We start from the raw sequence: 24610 nt of genomic DNA, 5'->3' as shown, positions 1-24610 counted from the left end.
GTCAAATTTTGGATGCTGTGTGATTCAGTAGTAAATTACTGCCTAGGGTTTTATGCATACCGTGGTGCAAAAAGTGATGATGACAAAACCGAAATAAAAGAGAATGGCCTGGGATACGTAGTCATCATGAAACTACTAGCTCTTGGGAGCTACATGCAAAAAGGTTACCATGTGTTTTGCGATAACTTTTTTAACATCTATTCCTCTGGCAGAAAAGCTGTATTCAGTTGGCACTTATCTAACGGGAACAATTAGAAGAAACAGAAAATTCCTGCCACGTGGTCTTCTGTCAAATTATGCTGTAGGTCAGCTAAGATTTTTCAAGAAATCCTTTATACTTCTCTGTGGCTTCAGACAGAAGAAATCACAGAGAAATCCAGTCCTCCTTGTGAGTACATCATCCTCTGCTACATCATCAGAAAAGACAATTCGCAATAGACAGTCGGTCAAGAAACCGGATGTAATTTTTGAATACAATAAGTATATGGGTGGCACTGACTCATCTGATATCATGGCATACTGCTATTTAGATGAGAGGAGGACTGTCAAGATTTGGAAGAAGGTAGTGTTCAGCATAATTGCCAGGATGTTGCTGAATGCATATGTTTTGTATAAGGAAAGCCTAAACCCCAGTGACAAACCACTGACATGGCTTAAGTTTAACACCATAGTTATATGCAAACTTTCTCAACAGTGGTTTCAGGCAAGGACTGCAACCACAAGTGCAATAGATATTAATGTACCTGCTCCAACAGTATATGGTGTTGAGACTCTTCCGGGGAGAAAGGAACGCTACTGTAGTGTTTGTTCTACGAAGGATAAGAAGCGGCGTTCACGAACAGTATGTGTTTTTTGCCAGAAAGGACTGCATCCTTCATGTGTTGGTCAGCATGTGTGCAAGTAGTTGTCATAACTGCAACCTCACATTTGTCAGTGATTTATGACTGAAGAACTGAGAACACGTTCAGAGCAAAACATTTTTTTGTAATGTTATGTTCTTTTTTATTTTTTCCTTAGTGAAATAAAAAAAATGTATTCCTTTATGATGTTTTTGTTCAGGAAACTACAGATATTCCATATATACCTGAAATTTTAGAGTATGTCACCATCTGATGGGTCTCAGAGTAAACTTAAATCAAAGTTTTAATTTTTTTCTATAAACCCCATCACAAAAATAATTTTTTTCTCTGAAAATATGTTCTTTGACAATGTGTATAGAACATATTACTGTAGCCAGCAGCATTCCCTAAAAATTAAAAAAAAATCATTCCTTAATGCATTAGTTTAGATTTTATTGCAAGTATGGCAGAGGTCTGCATTTTACTGTAAAATTGCACGGCACTTTTAACATGATCTTTGAGAAAACATCTGGCACTAAAAGGGTTAAGAACATGAAGCCAAGTATCCCTTAGATCAGTATATGAAGTTGCATTTCAGAATATAGAATGGACATGGTTTACAAGCTTGCAAATTTCGAGAACAACAAAGAACAATAACACATGAGTTCTACGAAAACGGTTTATTTAAATTCTACAATTGTTACCTCTCTCTACAGTGTGTCACTATCTCAGTGAGCCAAGCGCTGCAAAACTGTGACCAGCAGCCCAAATTTAATCTTACTTAAAAATTAATGAACCAACTTTGGGTCATAAGTGGATGGCAACAGTTAAAAACTGTAAGACATACAACTATAAAACTTGGGACACACATGTATGAATCTCTCAAGTTTGGATTGCAGATATTCAATATGTCCTCCACCAGTGACACGAACAATATCACACTGATACTCGAATTTCTCCTATACTCAGATATGCATGTCCGTGTTCTCTGATGTTATGACTCTTCTAGGGTCTGTGGTAGTGTTGGGGCATAAACATTGTCCTTAATGAACTCAAAAGAGTGTATCCAGGGACCACTGAGGCCAGCAGAGAGCTGCTACACTGCCGTGTGTTTTGATGATCAATCCAATGGCTTGGTTGAGTTTCTTTCAGATATTCAGACACTTGGCGATTCCAGTGAAGGGGTGCTCCTTCTTCTAGAAGAATGATGTTGATTCCGTCGAGCCTTTGGAACAACCAGTCTTTTAACACAACAAGATACTGCTGACCATTAATCATGTTTCCAACGTGCTGTAAACAGATGAATGGCATATCGCACAAAAGACACTGACTTTGGATGAATATTGTACATGTTCACTAAGTGCACATAGGTTCTGTACATCCCAGATTCGAACTTTGTGTTTACTTTCATCTCCACTGAGGTGGAAAGTTGTTTCATCACTGAAATAACACATTGTACATACATGTTATCATTGTCAACAGCTTTCTAAAGTTTGTCAGGAAATGCCACACGTCTGCATTTGTCATCATGATGTAGTGCCTTAACAGCTGCAACTTGTACGGCTTTCTAGTCAACTGACGTCTCAAAACAAGGAGAACTATCATTAAATTAGATTATGCAAACATGAGAACACAATACTTGTTTTGTGAAGAGAACCACCTTTTTCTGTTGCCACTTACTATATTTTTCCTAGGCACACTTCACCTTTTTCTTGTTCTAAGGCATCATAAGTGGGATCTATTATGATGCAGCTTTGTTATTTTTATAATGCAAAACAGTTCACATTGCAATTTTTTATGTAAAAAAAAGTAATTGCTTATGATTTGCTGTGATCCGTGTTTTCTCTCATCTGGTCTAGAGGTCGAACTACCACTTTATTACCAACATAGAAGCACAATTTTGCATTCAGACCTTTTTCACAGTGTTCACCATGTTTCTCCTTATTTTTGTGGTGTACTACTGTTCTTTTGCCACCTGATGTAACTATTTCTTTGGGCACTGTGCTTTTAACAATGTAAATACTGCAACTTCATTATGTGTTTCCTCCTCTTTGGTGTGTTTACCTACTTGTTGCCAACCTAACAACGTATATGTTCAAAACCAACTTCTATTCACGATGTTTATATCGTGTATGTTTACAAGTGAGAGAGTGAGCTGAAGAGCATGTTTTGTGTGAGTGTGTGTGTGTTGGGGTTGAGTTATAGGGTGTTGAATATGAATGTACTAGCTGTTAGCAAAGTGGTTGAAAGCTTTGGTGACAGCTGATATGCTTTTTGTTTCAAAGTTCTGTGGAGGGGTTCATGGATAGTGAGTGTGAAGATGTTGGGTGGTATTATTATTACACTGGATGGTATTAATATATTATTCCTCTTTCGAAGTGTTACTCTTTATCTATTAGTCGAAACAATGAATTGTTTGGCATGTGTACCTAATCATTCAACAATGTTTTCCTTTCTGCTTTGGTTTTCTGTATGTGGTAATTTTTTTGCAGGGTTAGGTGGTATTTTTTAATGTTGATTCTAATTATTTCCATGTCTTCTTCTCAAGTGGTTGATTTGTGGTCATGATCTCTTAGGTGTTCTGCAAATGTGGAGTGGTCGGTCCCATATTTCCAGGTTCTCAGTGTTCTTTGTACCTGATATCAAATGTTCTACCTGTTTTTCCTATGTATTTACCTTCACAGGTGTTACATTGTAGTTGATATATATACCTGCTTCCTGGTATATGTCTCTGTTTTTTTATCAGTTTTGGGGTGTATTTTTGTATAGCATTGTCTGTTGTGTACGCTATGTTTATTCCATATCTTTTGAAAATGTTGCTGATTTTATGTGTAAGTTTGTGTTTGTATGTCATTGTGTACAATTTTGTGTTCACTTTCATCTCTCACTATCTGTGTAGCTGTTAAGGGACTGTTTGTGTTTGGTCCTGATGTGTTGTTGTCTGTGGTTTGGTGCTACCTGCTTTTATTTTTACTTTTAATTTTGTTGTTTGTTGTGGCTTATTATTGAAACCATTGTATTGTGCTATCTGCATTATTATTGATAATTTTCTTTGGTGATTGGCACTGTGTTGAGTCTATGGAGCATGTGTCGAAGTGCTGCTTGCTTTGTATATGTATATTCTTTTTGAAACACACTGTGTTCTGCAGATAATCTTTAACTGCGCCGCCTGACAGCATGTGATGACAATAAAATGTTCGAGATGATGTGAGGTCGCTGCATTCTTCAGTGTGGGGCAAGTTTTCAAGTTACTTAGGTTCCAACTGCGACAAGTGCATTACAAGCGTGTGCTTGAGAGGCATATCTTTCAGTGTTTGGATGTGGAACTAGAATGTCTTGTACTTATGTAGCCATTTACTGGTTAAGTGCAGCCGCCACATAACAGTATTTAGTTTCACACAAGGCAATATGGCCCACAACAAAATGGCTTTGGAGTTGGGTGAATCAGAATACTTGATCACACAACCACAAAGGCGGGGATTTCACTGCAATCGGACTACAGATCATGTTTGCTACTGGACGTCAGTGCTTGTCACGGTAGGTGTCAGTTACATGATGTGGTGGATCATGAGTGATTCTGTGCGGTGCAGTCACAGGTTATATAAAGGGGGGGGAGGGGGGGGGGGAAGGAGAGAGAGAGAGAGAGAGAGAGAGAGAGAGAGAGAGAGAGAGAGAGAATAATAATAATAAAAAAATCCCAGATATTCCAGATAAAAATACACTTCTCCAGATGAAAATACACTTTTTTGGTGCTACGTGACAGTATACTTTTCCTCAGAACTGTAAAACTTATCAATCCTGTGAAGGTTTAAGGTTTTATGCACCAGCTTGAACTTCCTGGCACATCAGCAAACAACTGCGGGCAGGGCGGGAAACTGATGCACGCTTTCACATATAATACTGGCCTCAAATATCAATAAACCAACAGAAAGCTAAGCTTTCATGCTTAAATATGTCTCTTTTATGTGTTACACTTCAAGATACATCACACATATGTCCTGGTAAAATTTTAAATAATGACATTGGGCTCGAAATTTTTCTAACTGGCTGGTCCCCAAAGTGTTAAGTTTTAAAAGAGAGCGAAAGACACTGTGATTTAAGAAATTCATCGCACATTCTCATACACAACACAATTCATCTTGCGTAAAAGGAAATTTATACTGAAAAGTGATGCTTCTGAAAGCAATATTTGCAATATTTTCCTGTGAGCTATTAGAAACAGGTTCATTTCAGCAGTTGCCATTGACCACCAGAAAACAGTCATTACTGCGCGTGCGCAGCTACCATGACATAGGAAGCCTGCATGTTCGTATGTTTAAAGTACTCGCGTGTGCAGCTACAATGACGTAGGAAGCCTGGATGTTCGTATGTTTAAAGTATTAAGAGATATTACATTGTGTCATAAAAGAAACAGGACATCAGATGATTCGCCAAGAGAATCAGAATTTCGTGAACCACACTAAAATACAATATTCTGCTTAAGATGCGCATTTTTATCTCCAGATTCCCAATGAAGTGGGCCCCAAGCTGATATTAAGATTTTCAATGTTGTTTCCGGGATGTAAATTTTCATGGGGTACCAGTACTGCATTACCTTATGTTTGGTTCTATATTACAGCGTAATTCCGTATGTTCCAGAAGATGAAAATGTGCAATTAAAATCTAGGAAACAGTCGAACAGCCTGGAATGAAACACTTCATTTCAAATAAATTAAGTGCCTCAGTGGAAAATATTAATAACTGCCAAATTTCTTTAGCAAACCGACAAATATTGTAAAAAACCTGGAAATAAGTTAAAACCAAAAATTATAAACTAACAACTTATTTTAGCCTTCCATTATTATGTAAATGTATTTTAATTCAGCTGATGGCTCTCGGCCAAAGAAATCCAATTTGTTTTCATTTGATGTGAGAGCTGTAAACGAAGAGGAAACAGCAAAATCTCTAAATGTAAGCACGGTGAGCTGGAATTTTTTTTCCAGGTAGCATCTGACTGCTTGCTACAGCCAATACAGCCAATAGCCACGCTTCAAGTAGCCAAAAGTGGGAGGATGTACTGTTCGTACCCGACTCAACTGCGCATGTGCATGAGTCCACTGGCAACTGCTCTAACGAAGCTAATGTAAACACTTCTGACATCATGCTCATCTCAAGCAGTTTGTTGTTATTAAGAATTGCATAGTCTTTCATCCTAATGCCTTTAACACATTTTGCTGTTGGCAAACACTTGGCTATACAGTGTGTTTTGTTGTAAATAGTAAATTTCTTTTTCAACTTCAGTTTTTTCTCTCATTTATGTTTTATTGCTCCATTATAATTCTGCAGTAGTGAGATACAATAACATTCTTTGCTAGACTATCAGTTCTTAGCAGTCAAAATTCCAAAAATGTAACTGAATACTAAAGCACTAAAAAATTCCCAGAATTCTAAAAAATTCCAGTGTTTTTTCCGGTTTTCTCCCGGATGAAAAAATTACCAGGTTTTTCTCAGGTTTCCCAGTTGTCCCAAGACATAGACACCCTGACACTCTTTCTAAGCTTGAAAATTATGCCTTTCCTGGAGGAAAAGAATCTCCTCTCAATGAATTAGACAGGGTTGAAGCATGATTTGCTTTGTTCACATAAAGGTGCAGGGGACAGGTAGGTTATTCTGTGCTCCTATATTTCCAGCTCATAGGATTGGCACAAATAATTTTTGACTAATAGAATCCAGTACACTATACTGGGTTGCCAATGTTCAACAGAAACACATGTAATATTGGGTAAGCCTCAAGGACACCTATAAAGATAACTAATGACCTAAATATAGATCAATAATTCTTCATTAGCTTCAGCAGCAATATCATTCAGTGTTAATGTTGTATACTGGTACGTGGTGTGGGAGGGCAGCAAGGAAATGCAGAAGGATGTTGATAAAAATTTCCACGTTTTGTCATGAATGCCAACTCTCATCAAAGGGAGAGAAATAGTAGATAATGATTGTAACATTAGGAAGAGCTTGGTAGTATTAAATTACAAGGACAGTGGTGAAAATGTGGAGCAAGTCACAACTATTACATTTTTAGAGAAATACTCAAAAGCCAAACAAGTAAAATCTGTAAGAGAAAAGTCAAATGAATCACGGATTTGATGGCATTGTTCCGAAAAAATATAGTACATTATCAAGAAAACTGGATGCTAACGAAGCCAGATGTGTACTGGTAGAATTATAGCAGACTGGTATAAGTTATACGTAAGTGCAACAGACATGCTTAAGAACTAAATGGTAAAATAGGAGTCAACTAGAGAGCTAATTGGATGACACTCCAAGAATCAGACTGACCTAATCATACTCAAGAGAATTTGACTGACTGTTCCATATGGATTACAGGTGTACAGCTGCATAAAAAATTCCAAAGCCACCTCAATCACATTAGTAACAAGAATTAAAGGTGCACAGCATCCTAGTTTGAATATACACACTATCCTGAATGGTACTGAAGTGTAATGGAACAAATAGCAGAACACATTGTTATATAATATCTAATAAGATTTTAGGGCAACCGAGATTATTTCATAAAAGCCTCTCCAAATTTTATTACATGGCCAATTCCCCACTCTGACAGAACTGTGACATTGGATTTCTGTTACACATATCTTATTTTTTCTGTAAATTGACCCTAGGCCAAATAAAATAAATTATTTACTTTCATTTGCCATCATCATAAATCCACTTTACTTCATTTTTAATGATGTCTTTATCCACCTGACATGATTAACTGATTTTTACATTGCTGTGAGTTACATTTATGCTCATAGGAACTTCTTTCCTCATTTACTCTCTTATCATGTCTTCAGTAACTTTGTCAGAAAGTTCCTCACCTGCTCTTATTTAAAAGGAATTTTCTGTCTTCCAGTCTGAACATTTTATTTAAATGAACTTTTGTAGACAGGAGTAACTTTTATAACATGTCTTCCAGGCACATGTAAATAAATGCAAATATAAATAATATTAAATTGTTATTGTTTAAGCACATATTATTGTCAGCAATAGGTGTACAATACAAATATGCATCACCTGAGTTCACAAGCAACTTACTGTGATCCGAAGATTGGCTGCTACTCAAAGATTCAGCACGATCAACCGAAGCAGCCACATCATTCCACTGCTTCCGATCTGATTGTCGCCAACTGGACTCCTCGTCTTTGTCATTACCTTGAGGAAGTTCTGCTGCAGGTCCTGTATCAACAATAAAATGTAAATAAAAAATGAAGAAGTTAATACAATGGAAATCGCTTCTATAGGAAAACTGACAAATCATGTTGTAATGTGGGTAGGCAAATACTATGCTGACATTTCTGTTCAATCAGGTCAGAATTCCATTCTCCTTAACACACTCACTCGTGCATACATGCCCCCCCCCCCCCCCCCCCCCCGCCCACACACATACACAGAGGGAGAGAGAGATTTCTCCCTCAGTTTTATTTCCATGTGTGTTGCTCACTTCCTGTACATGGACTTCAGTCATTCCCTCACAGAAGCTATCCGCTCTACCGACACTGCATGCTATGCTGCTTAACAATGGACTTCAGTCATTCCCTCACAGAAGCTATCCGCTCTACCGACACTGCATGCTATGCTGCTTAACAACCAATCTTCCTCACTTTCCAGAATGCTCATCCTGTCCACCACTCAAGTTGGAACCTATTAATGATGTTTAGATCCCTGCTTTTCTCAATATTGAAGAAGAATCAAAGTACAACTGCTTAGCAATTGGACTTCTAATCTTTGTGTGTGACTGTCCATAACTGCTCTTGCAAACAAAGTTTAACAATGAAAAAATGCTAATATTTAACTGGAGAAAATTAGCTGAGGAGGAAAATAAGGGGACAAAGAAACAAAAATTCTCTTAGTTTGGCTTGAAATTTAAAACATATTATTCTCTCTTTCCCCTTCTTTATTCTTTGCTTCATTAATTCTTTTGGCCCTAGCAGTCCAGAAGTGTGCACTAAGGTTTTGTCCAGATTCTAAAGCCACACACTGGTCTACAATGGTCTTGGACGAAGTGAGTCTATGACATCATTGCAAGAGCCTTGGAGTACTGAGTGCAAGCACTGACCACCGTTGTGATCAAAAGTCTTTGAATGGCGAGTAAGGCAGTGCTTAGTGGAGTGGTGCGATAGAGAGTGTAGGCTGATCACAGACTTTTCCATTTTTTGCTATCCAGGAAATGAGAGTGCAAACTAAAGGTGGTTTGCAAAGGAAGGTAAGCCTATCAATAAAGACAGACGAAAAACCTAGATATAATTATGCTTGCAGTAACTGCTTACATAACAAGACATCAACACTCACCAACTACAGATATGTGGACATGCAACACAAAAAAAACATTTACAGTCTCCTGTTTAGTTGACTGGAACCTCATAAACCATGTTTTGTTTACAATGCAGTTTCCAGATGAGCAACAAATGAGCTATTTATATCTCTTGGTATCAACATGCCTTTAATGACTGATGAAAGTGGCAACATTATAGCAGAATTGTGTCATTATTCACAACTGATGTGTTCCTGCCATATGTTAAACACAGACCTACAAAATGCCTTCAATGCAGAGTATGTATGAGCCAATTGTCCAAAGGTTTATGTTACTCTGACTGTGGCAAAGGAACTTGCCAGAACTTGTCACTCATGTAAATAAGAGTACAGTAGACCCCCTCTAATCCGACCTTGGACGGTCCGTCACTCCGGTTAGTCCGACCATGCTGAGGCTCGCGAGCCTGTGCCAACTTGTTACTGACTGGACGCCTGTCGGGCCATTGTTGTGGTGTCTATCGCTGTGCATATTGTTATACTGTATGTTACTGTGCAGTTTTATCCTTCGCTGGGATGAAAAAACTCCGTTGTTTGCTTTATTCCGTGTTCTCTATCATACTTATTACTGTAGATTCACTGTTTTTCAACATGTCTGGATTCGAGCGTAAACACGTAACTCTTTCACTAGATGAAAAATTAGCAGTGCTACAAAGACTGGACAAAGAAGATTCGCTCCAAAAAATTGCAAAGAAACTGAATGTAGGTGTTACGACAATTAAGGATTGGAGGAAGAATCGGAAGGACGTTGTCTCCTATACAGTTACGATTGATGGTGAAAACACTCTGAAGACTCGCAAAACAATAAAAAAGCCTAAACTTGAACTGCTTGATAATGCATTGTGGATGTGGTCTTGTCAAGAAAGAAGGAAAGGAACTCCAATATCCGGGCCAATTCACAAAGAAAAAGTGATACTTTTGCACAAAAAACTGGAAGTCGAAAGTAACAAATCTGTTCTACTGCAAGTCCTTTGTTTCCATATTTTGGGAAGCGGTAGTATGGACAAAAATAAGAAAAAAATGTGCTCTAAAATGCACACCTTAGAAGTTACGAGCACTTGATCATAACAGAGTTGTGTTTTAAAGTAGCAGAGATGAACAAGTGCTCGTAACCCTTAAGTTATGCATTTTAGAGCACATGTTTACTGGACTTTTTTTCTTGTTTTGGTCCATACTACCAGTTTCCAAAATATGGAAGGCAAAGAACTTGCAGTAGAAGAGGTTTCTTTTATATAAACGAAGATGAAAAATTGCTAGTAGGTCTTAAGGTATGCATTTTCGACCCTATGTTTACTCAGACTTTTTTGCTTCTAGTATTGTGTACTTTCAACCATTTGCATTTATGCCAATAATTATGATACACTCTGTATTTGATTTACCTCAATGGTTTCCAAATTACTTTCAATTTAAAATTATTACTTAGCAGGAACGGCAATGTCGGCAGCTATTTTTAACTGACATTTAAGGTACAAAATGTGGGAAATGTGAAAATTGTTGTTTCAGCATTATAAACGTAGAGAAGGTTATTGATTATATATGCTGAAGCACAGTCCCATGTACAAACCCCCATTGCAATCTTTTCACCAGGTTCTTGTTTCTTTCTGCACTTCTCCTCCATCAGTATTTCTTCTGGAACAGCATACAGCACACCTTGGTGAGGTTCCTCTTCTTTGGGGTAAAGGTTTTCCACATGTTATTTGAATTATTATGAACTATAACAAGTGTACTCCAATACTTTCTTGCATCTTCCTTCTGCTGTTTACATGTAACCGTGTGATAAAAAATGCCACCCACTGTATTGCACAAAAAACCAATAAATGCTTGTACCTGGAAAACACCAAGTTGTTAAGAAATATGACTTGTAAGTCAAAGAAGTGGATATTCCACATCTGTCCTTTCAACAGCATTTTCAACTTTGGGGAGGGGGGGGGGGGGGGAAGAAGGAGAGATCTTGTTTTCTTTGTGCAATAGTCATGGACCAACAGACATGAATGTGCGGCTGCATTATCGTGATGCAAAACAGCCATGAATTGTCTCACCACATTTCAGACCATTTTCTTCTCGCCACAATTCAGACCATTTTCTTCTCACATCCTCTCACAGACATCACAACGTCTCGATAGTACCATTGATTAACAGTTTACCCCTGTGGCACAAATTCATGTTGAACTCATACTTCTAAGTCAACGAAAACTATCAGCGTAGCTTTGACATTTGACCTGACTTCATGGGCTTTTTTTGGTCTTAGAGAACCTTTCCTGTCCCAGTGTGAAGATTAAACCTTGGTCTCAACGGTCATAGCCATATAATCGAATCTCATCACCAGTTTTGATTCTCTTAAGAAACATCTTGTTCTCATTTGCACGATCCCTAAGATCTTCACACACTGCAAGGCGAAGATCTTTCTGGTCTTGACTCACGATCCGTTGCACAAACCAGGCAGGAGCAAGATGCTATGTCAGCGTTTCATGACACACTCAAACTGAAACGTAATATTCTTCTGCAATATCTCGGACAGCCTGTCTTCGATTGACAGGCACAATTTTGATGATGTTCTTGACATCAGTATTGTCAGTAGATGTCAAAGGGCAACCTGAACTAGAGTCATCTTCAGACCATTTTTACACCATGTGAACCATTCATATAACTGTATACGGCTTAAGCACTCATTGCTGTAGGGTTCCTGCATAATTTTGTATGTCTCTGTAAAGGTTTTCTTGAGTTTCAAGCAAAATTTAATGCAGATGTATTGCTGCTCAACTCTGCCATCTTGAAATTTACAAACTGTGCAACACAACATTCTGCTAAATACAGCACTGAACAACAACTAACAGACAGACAACAATAAAACTTTCAGCAGTTACACATGTCCAGGGATGCCAACTGCATTTCACTTCAACAAACCATTGGCACAAAATTACGAATGTATTCATTCCCCTGGCCACCAAACATCTGGACTTAAACCAATCGAGAATCTGTGGGACCACCTCTATCAGGCTGCATGTGCCATGGATCCTCAATCAAGGAACCTAGCACAGCTGGCCATGGCACAAGAGTCAGCATGTCTCCACATCCCGACTGTACATTAAATAACTCCAGTCAGGCTTATGACAGATGGTCACGTTAACCAGACTAGAGAGTGTACTTTTGCTTTCCAAAATAAGAGGCACATATTGATGTGCATCTGCAAAGTGACATATTAATCCACATGTTTTGCATTCAACTTGCAGGTTCTGCACTCACCTGATTCCCATCTGTTGAACGAGTCCTCCATTTCAACATCCTGATACCACGTGTCACGAGGTCCCTCAGAAATCCCTGCATTAAAGTAATTATAAATATTTTAGCACTATTAATTGTATAACACAATAGTAACTGCAACTGGGTTCAAAATATGTAGTTAAGGAGTTTTATGTGTTTTTTAACATAGTTTATAACTAACTTTTTCAATTACATAAAATTTAAAAACTATACACACATATTAATTAGTCATGAAAGCAGCCATGTTTATGTGTTATTACATGATAAACAGGTGCAAATTATATATATAGAAATTTGAAGTCTACCTACTGAAAGATATTTTATAGTATGAAAATATTGGCTGATTATCTTTCAACAGACAACCTCTTTTGAATCATAATTCCTTTACAGACACAATTGATGAGAATATTATTACAGTGAAAAAGTAAAGCAATTTACTTATTTGTAAACACCCCATAACTACACATAATTGTATAATTATTCTTGACAGTGATTACTGAAGGTTCCTGGCGAGCATCAAAATTGTTATTAATAACCTTCTAACCTATTGTGAAATAAATGACAAATCTCGATAAGAGATCAAAAATACTAGGGCCATGTTGAACTCTTATCATCGAAACCTGTTGTCAATAAATTAATAATGCAACTCAACTGACAATTGTGACAAAAACTGAAATACTCCTATTGGCCGTAATCCTCTCCTCCTAGTTAAAAAGGAAGGATATGTTGAAATAAGATTCCAATTATTTCCTCCCAGTCGCATTACACAATCACCTTTAAACATAAACAAAATTTAAAAAGGAGCATTCTAATCTATTAATAAAGCAGTAATAAAATACAACTCAACTAATGGAATTGTACGAGAAGGGAGAAGGAAGGAAGATTAGGGTTCTTTCGATAACAAAGTCATTAAGTAATGGAGCAAAAGCTCAAGCTGGGAGAGGTAGCTACTTCAACCTATTCAGCATAGTAACAGAAAACATAAATTTTGAACTACCATTGTCATGGATACAAGTTCAATGTCTTACCACTGTGCCAACTCATTTGGGAAATGGATTACAATTTTCTTTGCACTAGAATTTACATGCATAACTTAAAGAATAACAAGGCTTGGAGGGTCATTCGATGTCAAATCCTACAGGTCATGTCACCCATCATCTCTGATTTTCATGAAGCTGTGCACATTTGCTTATACTTATAACATACCTAGTGCAAAATCTTTTTGCTCTTGGATTAAAACATTTTTTTTATATCGAATTTTAAAAGTAGTGATATTCTGATAACTGGGCTCTGCATTTACCTACATTAGTGTCCATAACTCAGATGTCGATGAAGCTTCTGATTTGGAATTTTATTTAAGAATTAAGAGAAGCAAATACTTAACAGACATGCAACTGAACATTCCTGGAAGATTAAAACTGTGTGCCAGACTGAGACTCGAACTTGGGACCTTTGCCTTTCGCGGGCAAGTGCTATACCAACTGAGCTACCCAAGCACGACACACCCCGCCCCGTCCTTACAGCTTCAATTCTGCCAGTACCTCGTCTCCTACCTTCCAATCTTCACAGAAGCTCTCCTGCGAACCTTGCAGAACTAGCACTCCCGGAAGAAAGGTTATTGCGTACAGCACTTGCCCGCGAAAGGCAAAGGTCCCAAGTTCGAGTTTCGATCCGGCACACAGTTTTAATCTGCCAGGAAGTTTCATATCAGCGCACACTCTGTTGTAGAGTGAAAATTTCATTCTAGACATGTAATTAATTAAGAGGAAGAGAGAAAAAAATTGAAATTTTTTACTAATGTAAATTCCGCAACTGAAGTTTGGATTGCATTACTTCAGACAGTAATAATAAAAATATTAATAATAACAATAGAAACTATCTTATTTTCAACACATCACTGTCATATTTCCTCTGGTGTCACAGAAGGGATTTATCTCCATGGGGAAAAAAATTAATAACATTTCTTGACTTATGGTAATATAGGAAATCAACTTAAACTATTATGGTCCAAACAATGATTTTTAAATATGTAAAACACTTTCTGACAGCTGATACAGGACTTCTTTTTACCAAAATTTTAATATTATTGAAAAAAGAAGAAGCACCCTGAATTTTGATAGCTACTGGATGTTCATTTCACATATACACATCATTGTTCAGAAGATCATTCAAATCAGATTATGTAAACTGACAACATACAGCAAAGCTGCCTCCTGAAAATACAGAGCCAAAAGTTATAAATTTAACTGAAACATTTTGAAGTTCATTTGTTACTGTGTTCCAATAGTCTTGACACTTTAGTAATAAGATCACATGATTGATTTGTGTCTCATAACTTAACAGAGTGACAGTTTTGATGAATGGTTCTTTTTTCATTAGTTGGTTCTCTTCTTTATATCTTGTCTTCATACAAGCTTCTATAGGCCTATGATTGGTTTTGTTCTCTATATTTAATTAGTTCTTTATGTGTTTTATTTTAGCTTCTAATACTGTATATAGATATGGATTTTAATTTTTAGTGTTGGTTACAAGACCGACCAGTTGCACAGGTATATGTACCTCATACTATTATTTCATGTTTGTAATTATACTGTTTGGATGATCCTGCCCAAGATCAGTGGATATTTATTTGCATGAATTTTAATTATGTAATTTATTGTGATACATAATGGTTTCCATTGTTTTAGCCTTGCAAGTATATACATGACTCGTTCTGTAATGGGTCTTAATTGTATATGGGCACTCATTTCTGTTTCCCCATTACACTGTTTGTACAGTGATACATTCATTAATGTTGTATATTAATTGGCTTTAACCAATAGAATAAATATGTATTACATATTTTAATTCTAGGTACCATTTTGCTTTTGATGTCACACTGCTGTTAATGCAGCTGCTTTTATGTTACTACTAGAGCCATGATGAACTCCATCATCGAAACCAGTTGTCAACAAATTAATAATGAAACAACTGATGGTACTGATGAAAACTGAAATATTCCTATTGGCCGTAATCCTCTCCTCCTAGTTAATAAGGATGAATATGTCAAAATGAGACACCTTATCCTCACTCTTCTTCACAACCTGAACACCTTCTCTCCCAACCCGATCCTCATCAACCCCATGTCCCACAATCCAGGATATTGACTTCGACCGTTCTGTAAGCTCCATGGACAAATCTGTTCTATCAAACACTTATGAAACATATTCACCACCAACAGTACCTGCATTTCAACATCTGTCATCCTTCCACACCAAAAGAGCCCTCCCATACAGCCTAGCCAACCTTGGACAGCATATCTGCAGTAAAAAATGAAATGATCATATGGCACTGTTGGCTGGGATGTCCCAGTCAGGTTCGGCCTCTCAGTGTTGTGTGTCTGATCAGCCGAAGATGACAGTGAAATTATGAACGAGGCAGACAGGAACGGCAACATTTCACTTACATAGTTGTGCCTCATGTACCAACTTTAAACCACAATCTGCTATGAGAAAAATTGTTGTCCTAATAAAGCCACTGTGATCAGCATGTTCAACCAACCTCTTGAGAGCCACAACTGCAAGGGATGAGGAGCAGAAAATAGCAAGATTGTCCAAGTACTGTTCATCGAATCTCACTGTGGACACTAGTGTACACATGTGGTTTTGTAAATGCTTTGTAACTATCAGTTGCTTAGTAACAGTATTTTGGCAAGTGTTAAAAGATGTTAATCCATTTGACACAAAACCCGTAATATCAGGAATTGGAAAAAATCTTCTCAAGAATTCTGTACCTGACTGGTAAACTGGAATAAATCCGACAAATTGGATTAGTTAAGTGAACTATCAATCAGTTCCCAGAAGTTTATATGTTCAAACTTTGCCTAGTTTTCAATACTACTATGAGTAATACAACTTTTGAGTATCCTCTTCAGAAGCAGATGCTTGTTTACAATAATTAAAATATGTAAAACTGAAAGGGTAAAATACATATGGCTACTGAATAAAGGCAAACATCGACATTCGATCTTCTGAAGTGTGAAAGCTAATGCAGTTTTGACCTGAGACACATATACACTGCTTCATTTGTGTACAAAGCATGACACTCCTCCTCCAACCTATGGTTGACATGTGTGGTGTCACCGCGAGACACCACACTTGCTAGGTGGTAGCCTTTAAATCGGCCGCGGTCCGGTAGTATACGTCGGACCCGCGTGCCGCCACACGGCAGGTCTAGAGAGACTTCCTAGCACTCGCCCCAGTTGTACAGCCAACTTTGCTAGCGATGGTTCACTGACTTCTACGCTCTCATTTGCCGAGACGATAGTTTGCATAGCCTTCAGCTACATTATTTGCTACGACCTAGCAAGGCGCCAGTATCCATACTATTGATATTGTGAACCACGTACCATAAAGACCGACGTTCTCCATTAATGGATTAAAGTTAAGTATTCCACCAGCTACGTCCGTTTTTCTCAATTCTAATTCCCTTGTCATGTTCCAGACCTCACGCCAGCCTGCATGAGCTAAAACGCGTGCATTTCGGCCACCTGTAGCAATACGGTGTTGGCTCTCCTGCCAACCACAACATTGGCGACGAGGGTAAAAGTGTTCTTATCTAACTTCCCCTGATTTACTTGTGTAATGGCTTCGCCACAATCTCCAGATGTACTGTCCGAATTTTATCGCTTACAGAATCAGCAGACGCAGGCCTTACTGGATGCCCTTGGACAGCTCGTCCAGGGTCAATGTGCAATGCAAAACGATGCGGCAGCAACTGCTTCACCGCTAACGCAGCCACAACACGCTGTTGCACCCACTTTTCGACCTTTTGATGCTGCACTGGAAAGCTGAACGGAGTGGTCACGCCAATTTGGATTCAATCTCGCCGCCTACAGAATTCAAAGTAACGAGCGGCAGCCTTTTTTGTTGTCCTCAGTAGGCGTGACCATGTACCGTGTGATAGTCAAATCATTTCCCCGAAACAACGTAGCAACTCTGTCCTACGAAGAAATTTTGTGTCCATTAGATGCATATTTCAAAGAATCAGTCAATGTAGTTGCGAAAAGGTATACCTTCTTTCGTACAAAACGTACGGCAGGTCAGACTAATCGGGAGTGGGTTGCAACCTTGCAAGGCCTTACTAGGGATTCTGCTTTTGAGTGTCAATGTGGACTCACTTATTCAGATACTATGGTACGTGATGCAATTGCACAGAATGTTTCTGATCTTCGTATAAGGGAACAGATTTTGAAACTAGTAAATCCCTCACTTCAACAAGTGATGGACATGTTCGATCAGCAGGACACACTTGAATTTGCTCAGGAATTGTTTGAAACTTCGCCAGCAGTGTGTCAGGTTAACCGGCCCGCCGGGCGAGCTGCACGGAGCAGTAAACAGCCCTTGCGCCCGGCCGTGACGCTAGGCTCTCAGCCACGTGTGCCTCGCCGGCACGCAAATGCAGTGATCAAATCATGCCCGCGGTGTGCTACTAAACATTCGCGTGACAATTGCCCGTCACGCCAAGCTATTTGCTTTTATTGTAATAAAAAAGGACATGTTCAGAGCGTTTGCCAGAAAAAGCTCAGATCAGAAGCTCAATACCGTTCCAGACCCTTTGCTTCGCGCTGGAATCGGAATTGAACCAAGGATACTCAGGCTCGTGACACTTTGCTCATGGAAATTCATGTAGTTCATTCCACACCCCCCAGTGCCACTCTCTCTAAAAGCGACTGTGTTTGTCCCAAAAATAGTGTGCGTCGACATCGCTGGAACTCCCGTCACGTCGCAGGTGATTATGTACCAGTGTCAGTTCACGTGGCACGAGACAGTCGCTCTTGTCGTCAGCAGGACAATAAACTTTTTGTAGACTTGGATATTAACGGCAAAGTGATACTATTCCAGCTCGATACTGGAGCTGCAGTTTCACTGATCAATCAAGACACTTACAAACTGCTGGGCACACCTCCATTGTGTGCCGCAAATGTTAAGCTAACTAGCTATTCCGGTCAAGCGATGCCTGTGTTAGGATAGTGCAGCCATCTTGCAACATACAAAGGACAAACAAAACTTGTGTCATTTTACGACTTTCGTTCTTCTTCTGCAGTGAACTTGTTTGGTTTCGATTTATTTCAGTTGTTTAACTTGTCTATAGTACATAAGGTCCTATCAGTGAACCAGACTGTGCCTTCAGACAGTGTTTCTCGTCTATGTGAAGAATTTGCAGACATTTTTGCACCGGGCCTCGGTTGCGCAAAGCACTATAAAAAACATTTGGAACTGAAGGTAAATGCGCAACAGAAATTTTTCAGAGTGCGCAATGTTCCCCACGCATTGCGTGATGAGGTCGCAAAAATATTACACGATTTGGAATCACAAGGTGTAATTGAATGTGTGCAGGCTTCTCTCTGGGTGTCACCCTTAGTAATTTTGCCAAAACCTTCCGGAAAGTTGAGACTTTGTGTGGACTTTAAGGCAACAGTGAATCCACAACTAGTGATTGCAACTTTTCCTTTACCCTGCCCGGAAGATCTTTTTGACAAACTGTGCCCGCGTAAATATTTTTCAAAGTTGGACCAAGCAGATGCGTACTTGGAAACACCGGTGGACGAAGAATCCCAGCGCGTTTTGGTGGTTAACACGCATCTTGGGTTGTATCAATTCAAACGACTGCCATTCAGGTGTGCATCCGCCCCCGCATAGTTTCAGCAATATCTACAAACTGTTTATGCGTCAGTCCCTACAGCAGCAAATTATCTGGACGATATTGTGATCTCCGGAAAGAGGTAAGAAGAACATTTGGCCAATCTCAGAACATTATTTCAGGTCTTGCGACAAAATGGTCTTCGCTTGCGGAAGGACAAATGTGTGCTTTTTGCTCGGGACTTGCCATACTTGGGACATGTACTCAATGCCCAAGGCATCCATCCCAGTCCAACGCACTTCCGTGCCATACAAGACTTGCCTTCGCCGCAGAATTTGAAGCAGGTGCAGAGTGTGCCGGGAAAAATAACTTACTACCATCGCTATGTGCCGCATGCCTCTTCCATTTCAGCTCCACTTCATCGCTTACACCGTAAGGGTGTTCCATTCGTCTGGACGATGGAATGCGAACACGCCTTTCACCAGTTGAGAACGGCGTTGCTTTCCAATACTTGCCTTACACCATTCGATCCCCAGAAGCCCCTTTTGTTGATGGTGGATGCATCGGAATTCGGGATCGGTGCTGTGCTTGCGCACAAAGATGGATCACACGATCGCCTTATTGCTTTTGCGTATAAATTGCTCTCGTCTGCGCAAAGAAATTATTCACGGATCGAGAAAGAAGCATTGGCTCTCGTATTTGGTGTTACAAAGTTTCATGATTTCTTGTATGGTCGTCACTTTACCATAATCACAGACCACAAACCTTTGACATCACTTTTTCATCCGACCAAGCCTGTACCTCCACGAACAGCACAGAAATTCATTCGCTGGTCTATTTTCCTCTCGCGGTACCGCTACGATATCTTGTTTCGGTCCACTGCTAAGCACGAAAATCCTGATGCATTGTCCCGCTTGCCTGTTGCTGAGAATAGGGCATTCGATTCCTCCGAACTTGCTTGCATGTTCATTGATGCGGAAACCAATGACGTGGTCGAATCGTTTCCGAATGATTTTCGTTGTGTAGCTACAGCCACAGCTGCCGACCCTGTCCTTGCTCCCGTTCTGCATTTTGTTGCTATGCAATGGCCCTTGTCAAAGTCGCGGATTGGGGACCCATTGGTTCGCCGATTTTTTGCTCACAAGGAGAAACTTTTTGTACGACGTGGTGTTTTGCTGTTGCGTTCTGATAATGATCAGCCCAAGGTCATGGTACCATGTTTGTTACAGTCCTCTGTCTTACAGCTTCTCCACCAAGGACATTGGGGTATAGTGAGAACGAAACAACCTGCTCCTCAGCACCGTACTTGGTTCGTAATCGATGCCGCGATTACGAATATGTGCTCTTCTTGCACGGTTTGTGCCGAACAACAATCAGCACTACCACGGAAATTCTTTGCATGGCCAAAAGCCACTTCCCCTTGGCAACGTATACACATCGATTTTGCTGGTCCATTCTGGAATGCTTGATGGTTGGTTGTGGTAGATTCATTCAGTAATTTTCCTTTTGTTGTCTGGATGTCTTCCACGACGTCATCTGCCAGCATCCAAGCGTTATCCGCTATCTTTTGCATTGAAGGTGTTCCACAGACTATTGTTTCCGACAATGGCCCACAATTCATGTCTGCAAGGCCAATGGTATTCAACATCTGACGTCCGCGCCGTTTTCGCCACAGTCAAACGGTGTCGCTGAACGATTGGTCAGGACTTTCAAGTCACAGATGTTGAAGGTGAAAGCTACGCATTCTCGGGAGAACGCGTTATTGCTCTTTTTGTCCTCATATTGCTCTCAGCCTCGAGATGGTCGCACGCCGGCTGAGTTGCTCCACGGTCATCATCATCGAACCTTGATTTCTTTGCTACATCCGCCGCATCAGGTTCCTTTGCAGCGGCAGACACCTGCTTTTGCTCCAGGCGACGTTGTCTGCTATCGCCACTATCGAGGATCACGGCGTTGGCTCGAAGGGTACATTCTTTGCTGCCTCGGCAGCGCTATGTATCTGATTTTGGGGGACTCTGGTGAGGTGCGTCGGCATCTAAATCAGCTGCGCCTCTGCCATCGCACGGGATCTGCCACTCGCCGTCTGCTTTCGTAGACGGTGCCGTCCGGTCAGCGCCCTGGGGACCCATCTAGTGGCTCGCCTCTGCCCCAGGTGTTACCGACGCTACCTTCCATTTTGCTCCATGGCTACGCAGCGTCGCCGCCTGTTCTCCCGCCGGCGACACCCGAAGTGGACAAGTTGCTGCAACCGCAGGGCGCCTTCCTGGGTCACGCGCCGCCAATTGCATCCCGTGACCAGTTGTCCTCCGAGATGGAACTCTTGACCACTCCGGACCACTGGGTCGTCTTTGCCCGTCGGGTGCACCGGCCCGATGGAGGTCGACACTTCGGCCCCTCTTGTCTCTCTACGGGCGCATACACTGCATGTTGGCGTGCAGGTTTTCAGGTGTTTCCTAGCTCCTTACGGTCCGAATGGCAGGGTGCGGGTGACACAGCCTCGCCTGTTGTTAGGCTCCACACCTCAACATGGGGTCCTCCCCACGGCGGGCAGAAGCCTTATGCCACAACCGTATGCCGATTTGCGAGGGAGGAATGTGGTGTCACCACCAGACACCACACTTGCTAAGTGGTAGCCTTTAAATCAGCCGCGGTCCGGTAGTATACGTCGGACCCGCGTGTCGCCACTATCGGTGATTGCAGACCGAGCGCCGCCACACGGCAGGTCTAGAGAGACTTCCTAGCACCCAGTTGTACAGCCGACTTTGCTAGTGATGGTTCACTGACTTCTACACTCTCATTTGCCGAGACGATAGTTAGCATAGCCTTCAGCTACGTTATTTGCTATGACCTAGCAAGGTGATAGTATCTGTACTATTGATATTGTGAATCATGTACCATAAAGAGCGACATTCTCCATTAATGGATTCAAGTTAAGTATTCCACTAGCTATGTCCGTTTTTCTCAATTCTAATTCCCTTGTCATGTTCCAGACCTCACGCCAGCCTGCATGAGCTAAAACACGTGCATTTCGGCCTCCTTTAGCCATACGGTGTTGGCTCTCCTGCCAACCACAACAACATGAACAGCATTAAGTGACATGTGCTCATTAAACACTGCCTAAATTAAATGCAGACAACAAAATTACTGTCATAGCTCCCACAAATTAAGCAATTTGAGTATAACTGACATAGCCGTAAGCCGAAAATTGCAGAAATTGACTTAAAATCCTTTTACTTCACAGGTACACAAGTGTTCTGGAATCTCATGTTGTTAACTCATTATTACAAAGAGGAAAAACACACGCTTACCTTCCGCATTGTTCTGAACCAAATAGTCTTCCTTCTTCTTCCTTCACAGGACATGAAACAAATGACAGATAATTAGTTCATTATTAAACAAGGTCAAACAACTCTAATGACCACCAATTTGAATCTTTAGCTGGGGACATGATAGCAAAAGTAGTCATAAGAGATAACTACATGAGGGATGAAAAAGTAATAGGGGAACAATGAAACATGAGGAAAATCTGCCACCCACCTGCAGATGAAAAATGCACGTAGTTTTCTAATCTCTCAAACATGCCTGTATGTCACCCATCATTTATCTTAAGTGAATGGTTGTCTTTCTACATAATTTATTGTTGCTGCCTTCCTGGATTTTTCATTCTTGTGAGGAAGTACACAGAAAGATGGTTAGTTTCTGAGAAAAAAAGTTTAGTTTGGACTTTTAAGTGTTTTAATGTTAACATATCACCACACACACACACACACACACACACACACACACACACACACACACACACACACAGAATGCAGTGGCTATAAACATTGCAAATGATTGGACGTGTAGATCAGTGTGTCTGCAGGGATGGGGGTGGCGTACAAAGAAAGGGTTGTGGCAGGGGGAAGTCAATTGTGGCAAGGAGTTATGGAGGTATTAGAAAACTCGAGATACATAGCTATCAAAAGTGCCAATAAACTACGGTATAAGTACTAATTATGTTAGTTAAGTGCAAAACTGCAGAGCGGATGGAGCATGGGAGAGATAGATGTGGGGGAAAGGAACTGCAACATTGAAACAGAAGAAATAGCTGAAAGATGTCAAGAGAAAAAAAGGTGAGTGCAGAGATTTGAGGAAGGAAGTGGGCTAGCAGCATTTTACAGAAATGCAGTTTAGAAGACTTGGTGCTGCAGATGAGAACCCAAATGTACAGTTATGGAAGTAGTTATTAAAGTTGTTACTTGTTTTACAGGGTGTTTCAAAAATGACCGGTATATTTGAAACGGCAATAAAAAGTAAACGAGCTGCGATAGAAATACACCGTTTGCTGCAATGTGCTTGGGACAACAGTACATTTTCAGGCGGAAATGTACAGTTATAGAAGTAGTTATTAAAGTTGTTACTTGTTTTACAGGGTGTTTCAAAAATGACCGGTATATTTGAAACGGCATAAAAACTAAACGAGCAGCGATAGAAATACACCGTTTGTTGCAATATGCTTGGGACAACAGTACATTTTAAGGCGGACAAACTTTCGAAATTACAGTAGTTACAATTTTCAACAACAGATGGTGCTGCAAGTGATGTGAAAGATACAGAAGACAACATAGTCTGTGGGTGCGCCATTCTGTACGTCGTCTTTCTGCTGTAAGCGTGTGCTGTTCACAACGTGCAAGTGTGCTGTGGACAACATGGTTTATTCCTTAGAACAGAGGATTTTTCTGGTGTTGGAATTCCACCGCCTAGAACACAGTGTTGTTGCAACAAGACGAAGTTTTCAACGGAGGTTTCATATAACCAAAGGATCGAAAAGCGATACAATAAAGGATCTGTTTGAAAAATTTCAACGGATTAGGAACCTGACGGATGAACATGCTGGAAAGGTAGGGCGACCGCGTACGGCAACCACAGAGGGCAACGCGCAGCTAGTGCAGCAGGTGATCCAACAGCGGCCTCGGGTTTCCGTTCGCCGTGTTGCAGCTGCGGTCCAAATGGCGCCAACGTCCACGTATCGTCTCATGCGCCAGAGTTTACACCTCTATCCATACAAAATTCAAACGTGACCAACCCCCAGCGCCGCTACCATTGCTGCACGAGAGACATTCCCTAACGATATAGTGCACAGGATTGATGACGGCGATATGCATGTGGGCAGCATTTAGTTTACTGACGAAGCTTATTTTTACCTGGACGGCTTCGTCAATAAACAGAACTGGCGCATATGGGGAACCGAAAAGCCCCATGTTGCAGTCCCATCGTCCCTGCATCCTCAAAAAGTACTGGTCTGGGCTGCCATTCCTTCCAAAGGAATCATTGGCCCATTTTTCATATCCGAAACGATTACTGCATCACGCTATCTGGACATTCTTCGTGAATTTGTGGCGGTACAAACTGCCTTAGACGACACTGCGAACACGTCATGGTTTATGCACGATGGTGCCCGGCCACATCGCACGGCCGACGTCTTTAATTTCCTGAATGAATATTTCGATGATCATGTGATTGCTTTGGGCTATCCGAAACATACAGGAGGCGGTGTG

General features: G+C 40.5%; 1 protein-coding gene across 6 annotated transcripts in view; it reads right to left on the bottom strand.

Annotated features, from left to right (window-relative positions):
• LOC126285328 (uncharacterized) overlaps window positions 1-24610 on the bottom strand; it is a 152369-nt gene that overhangs the window by 75952 nt on the left and 51807 nt on the right. For 4 of the 6 annotated variants that reach the window (XM_049984639.1, XM_049984643.1, XM_049984638.1 and 1 more), the window contains exons 4-6: window positions 22379-22419; window positions 12432-12506; window positions 7917-8057 (exon numbers count right to left, since the gene is read on the bottom strand). In XM_049984639.1, coding sequence (XP_049840596.1) covers window positions 7917-8057; window positions 12432-12506; window positions 22379-22419 — 257 coding nt within the window. The remainder of the gene's footprint in view (window positions 1-7916; window positions 8058-12431; window positions 12507-22378; window positions 22420-24610) is intronic. The other 2 variants (XM_049984640.1, XM_049984641.1) reach the window with 2 other exon arrangements.

This window comes from Schistocerca gregaria, chromosome 8 (assembly GCF_023897955.1).
Source record: "Schistocerca gregaria isolate iqSchGreg1 chromosome 8, iqSchGreg1.2, whole genome shotgun sequence".
NCBI classification, from domain to species: Eukaryota; Metazoa; Arthropoda; class Insecta; order Orthoptera; family Acrididae; genus Schistocerca; species Schistocerca gregaria.
This window is presented reverse-complemented; position numbering and strand designations above follow the sequence as displayed.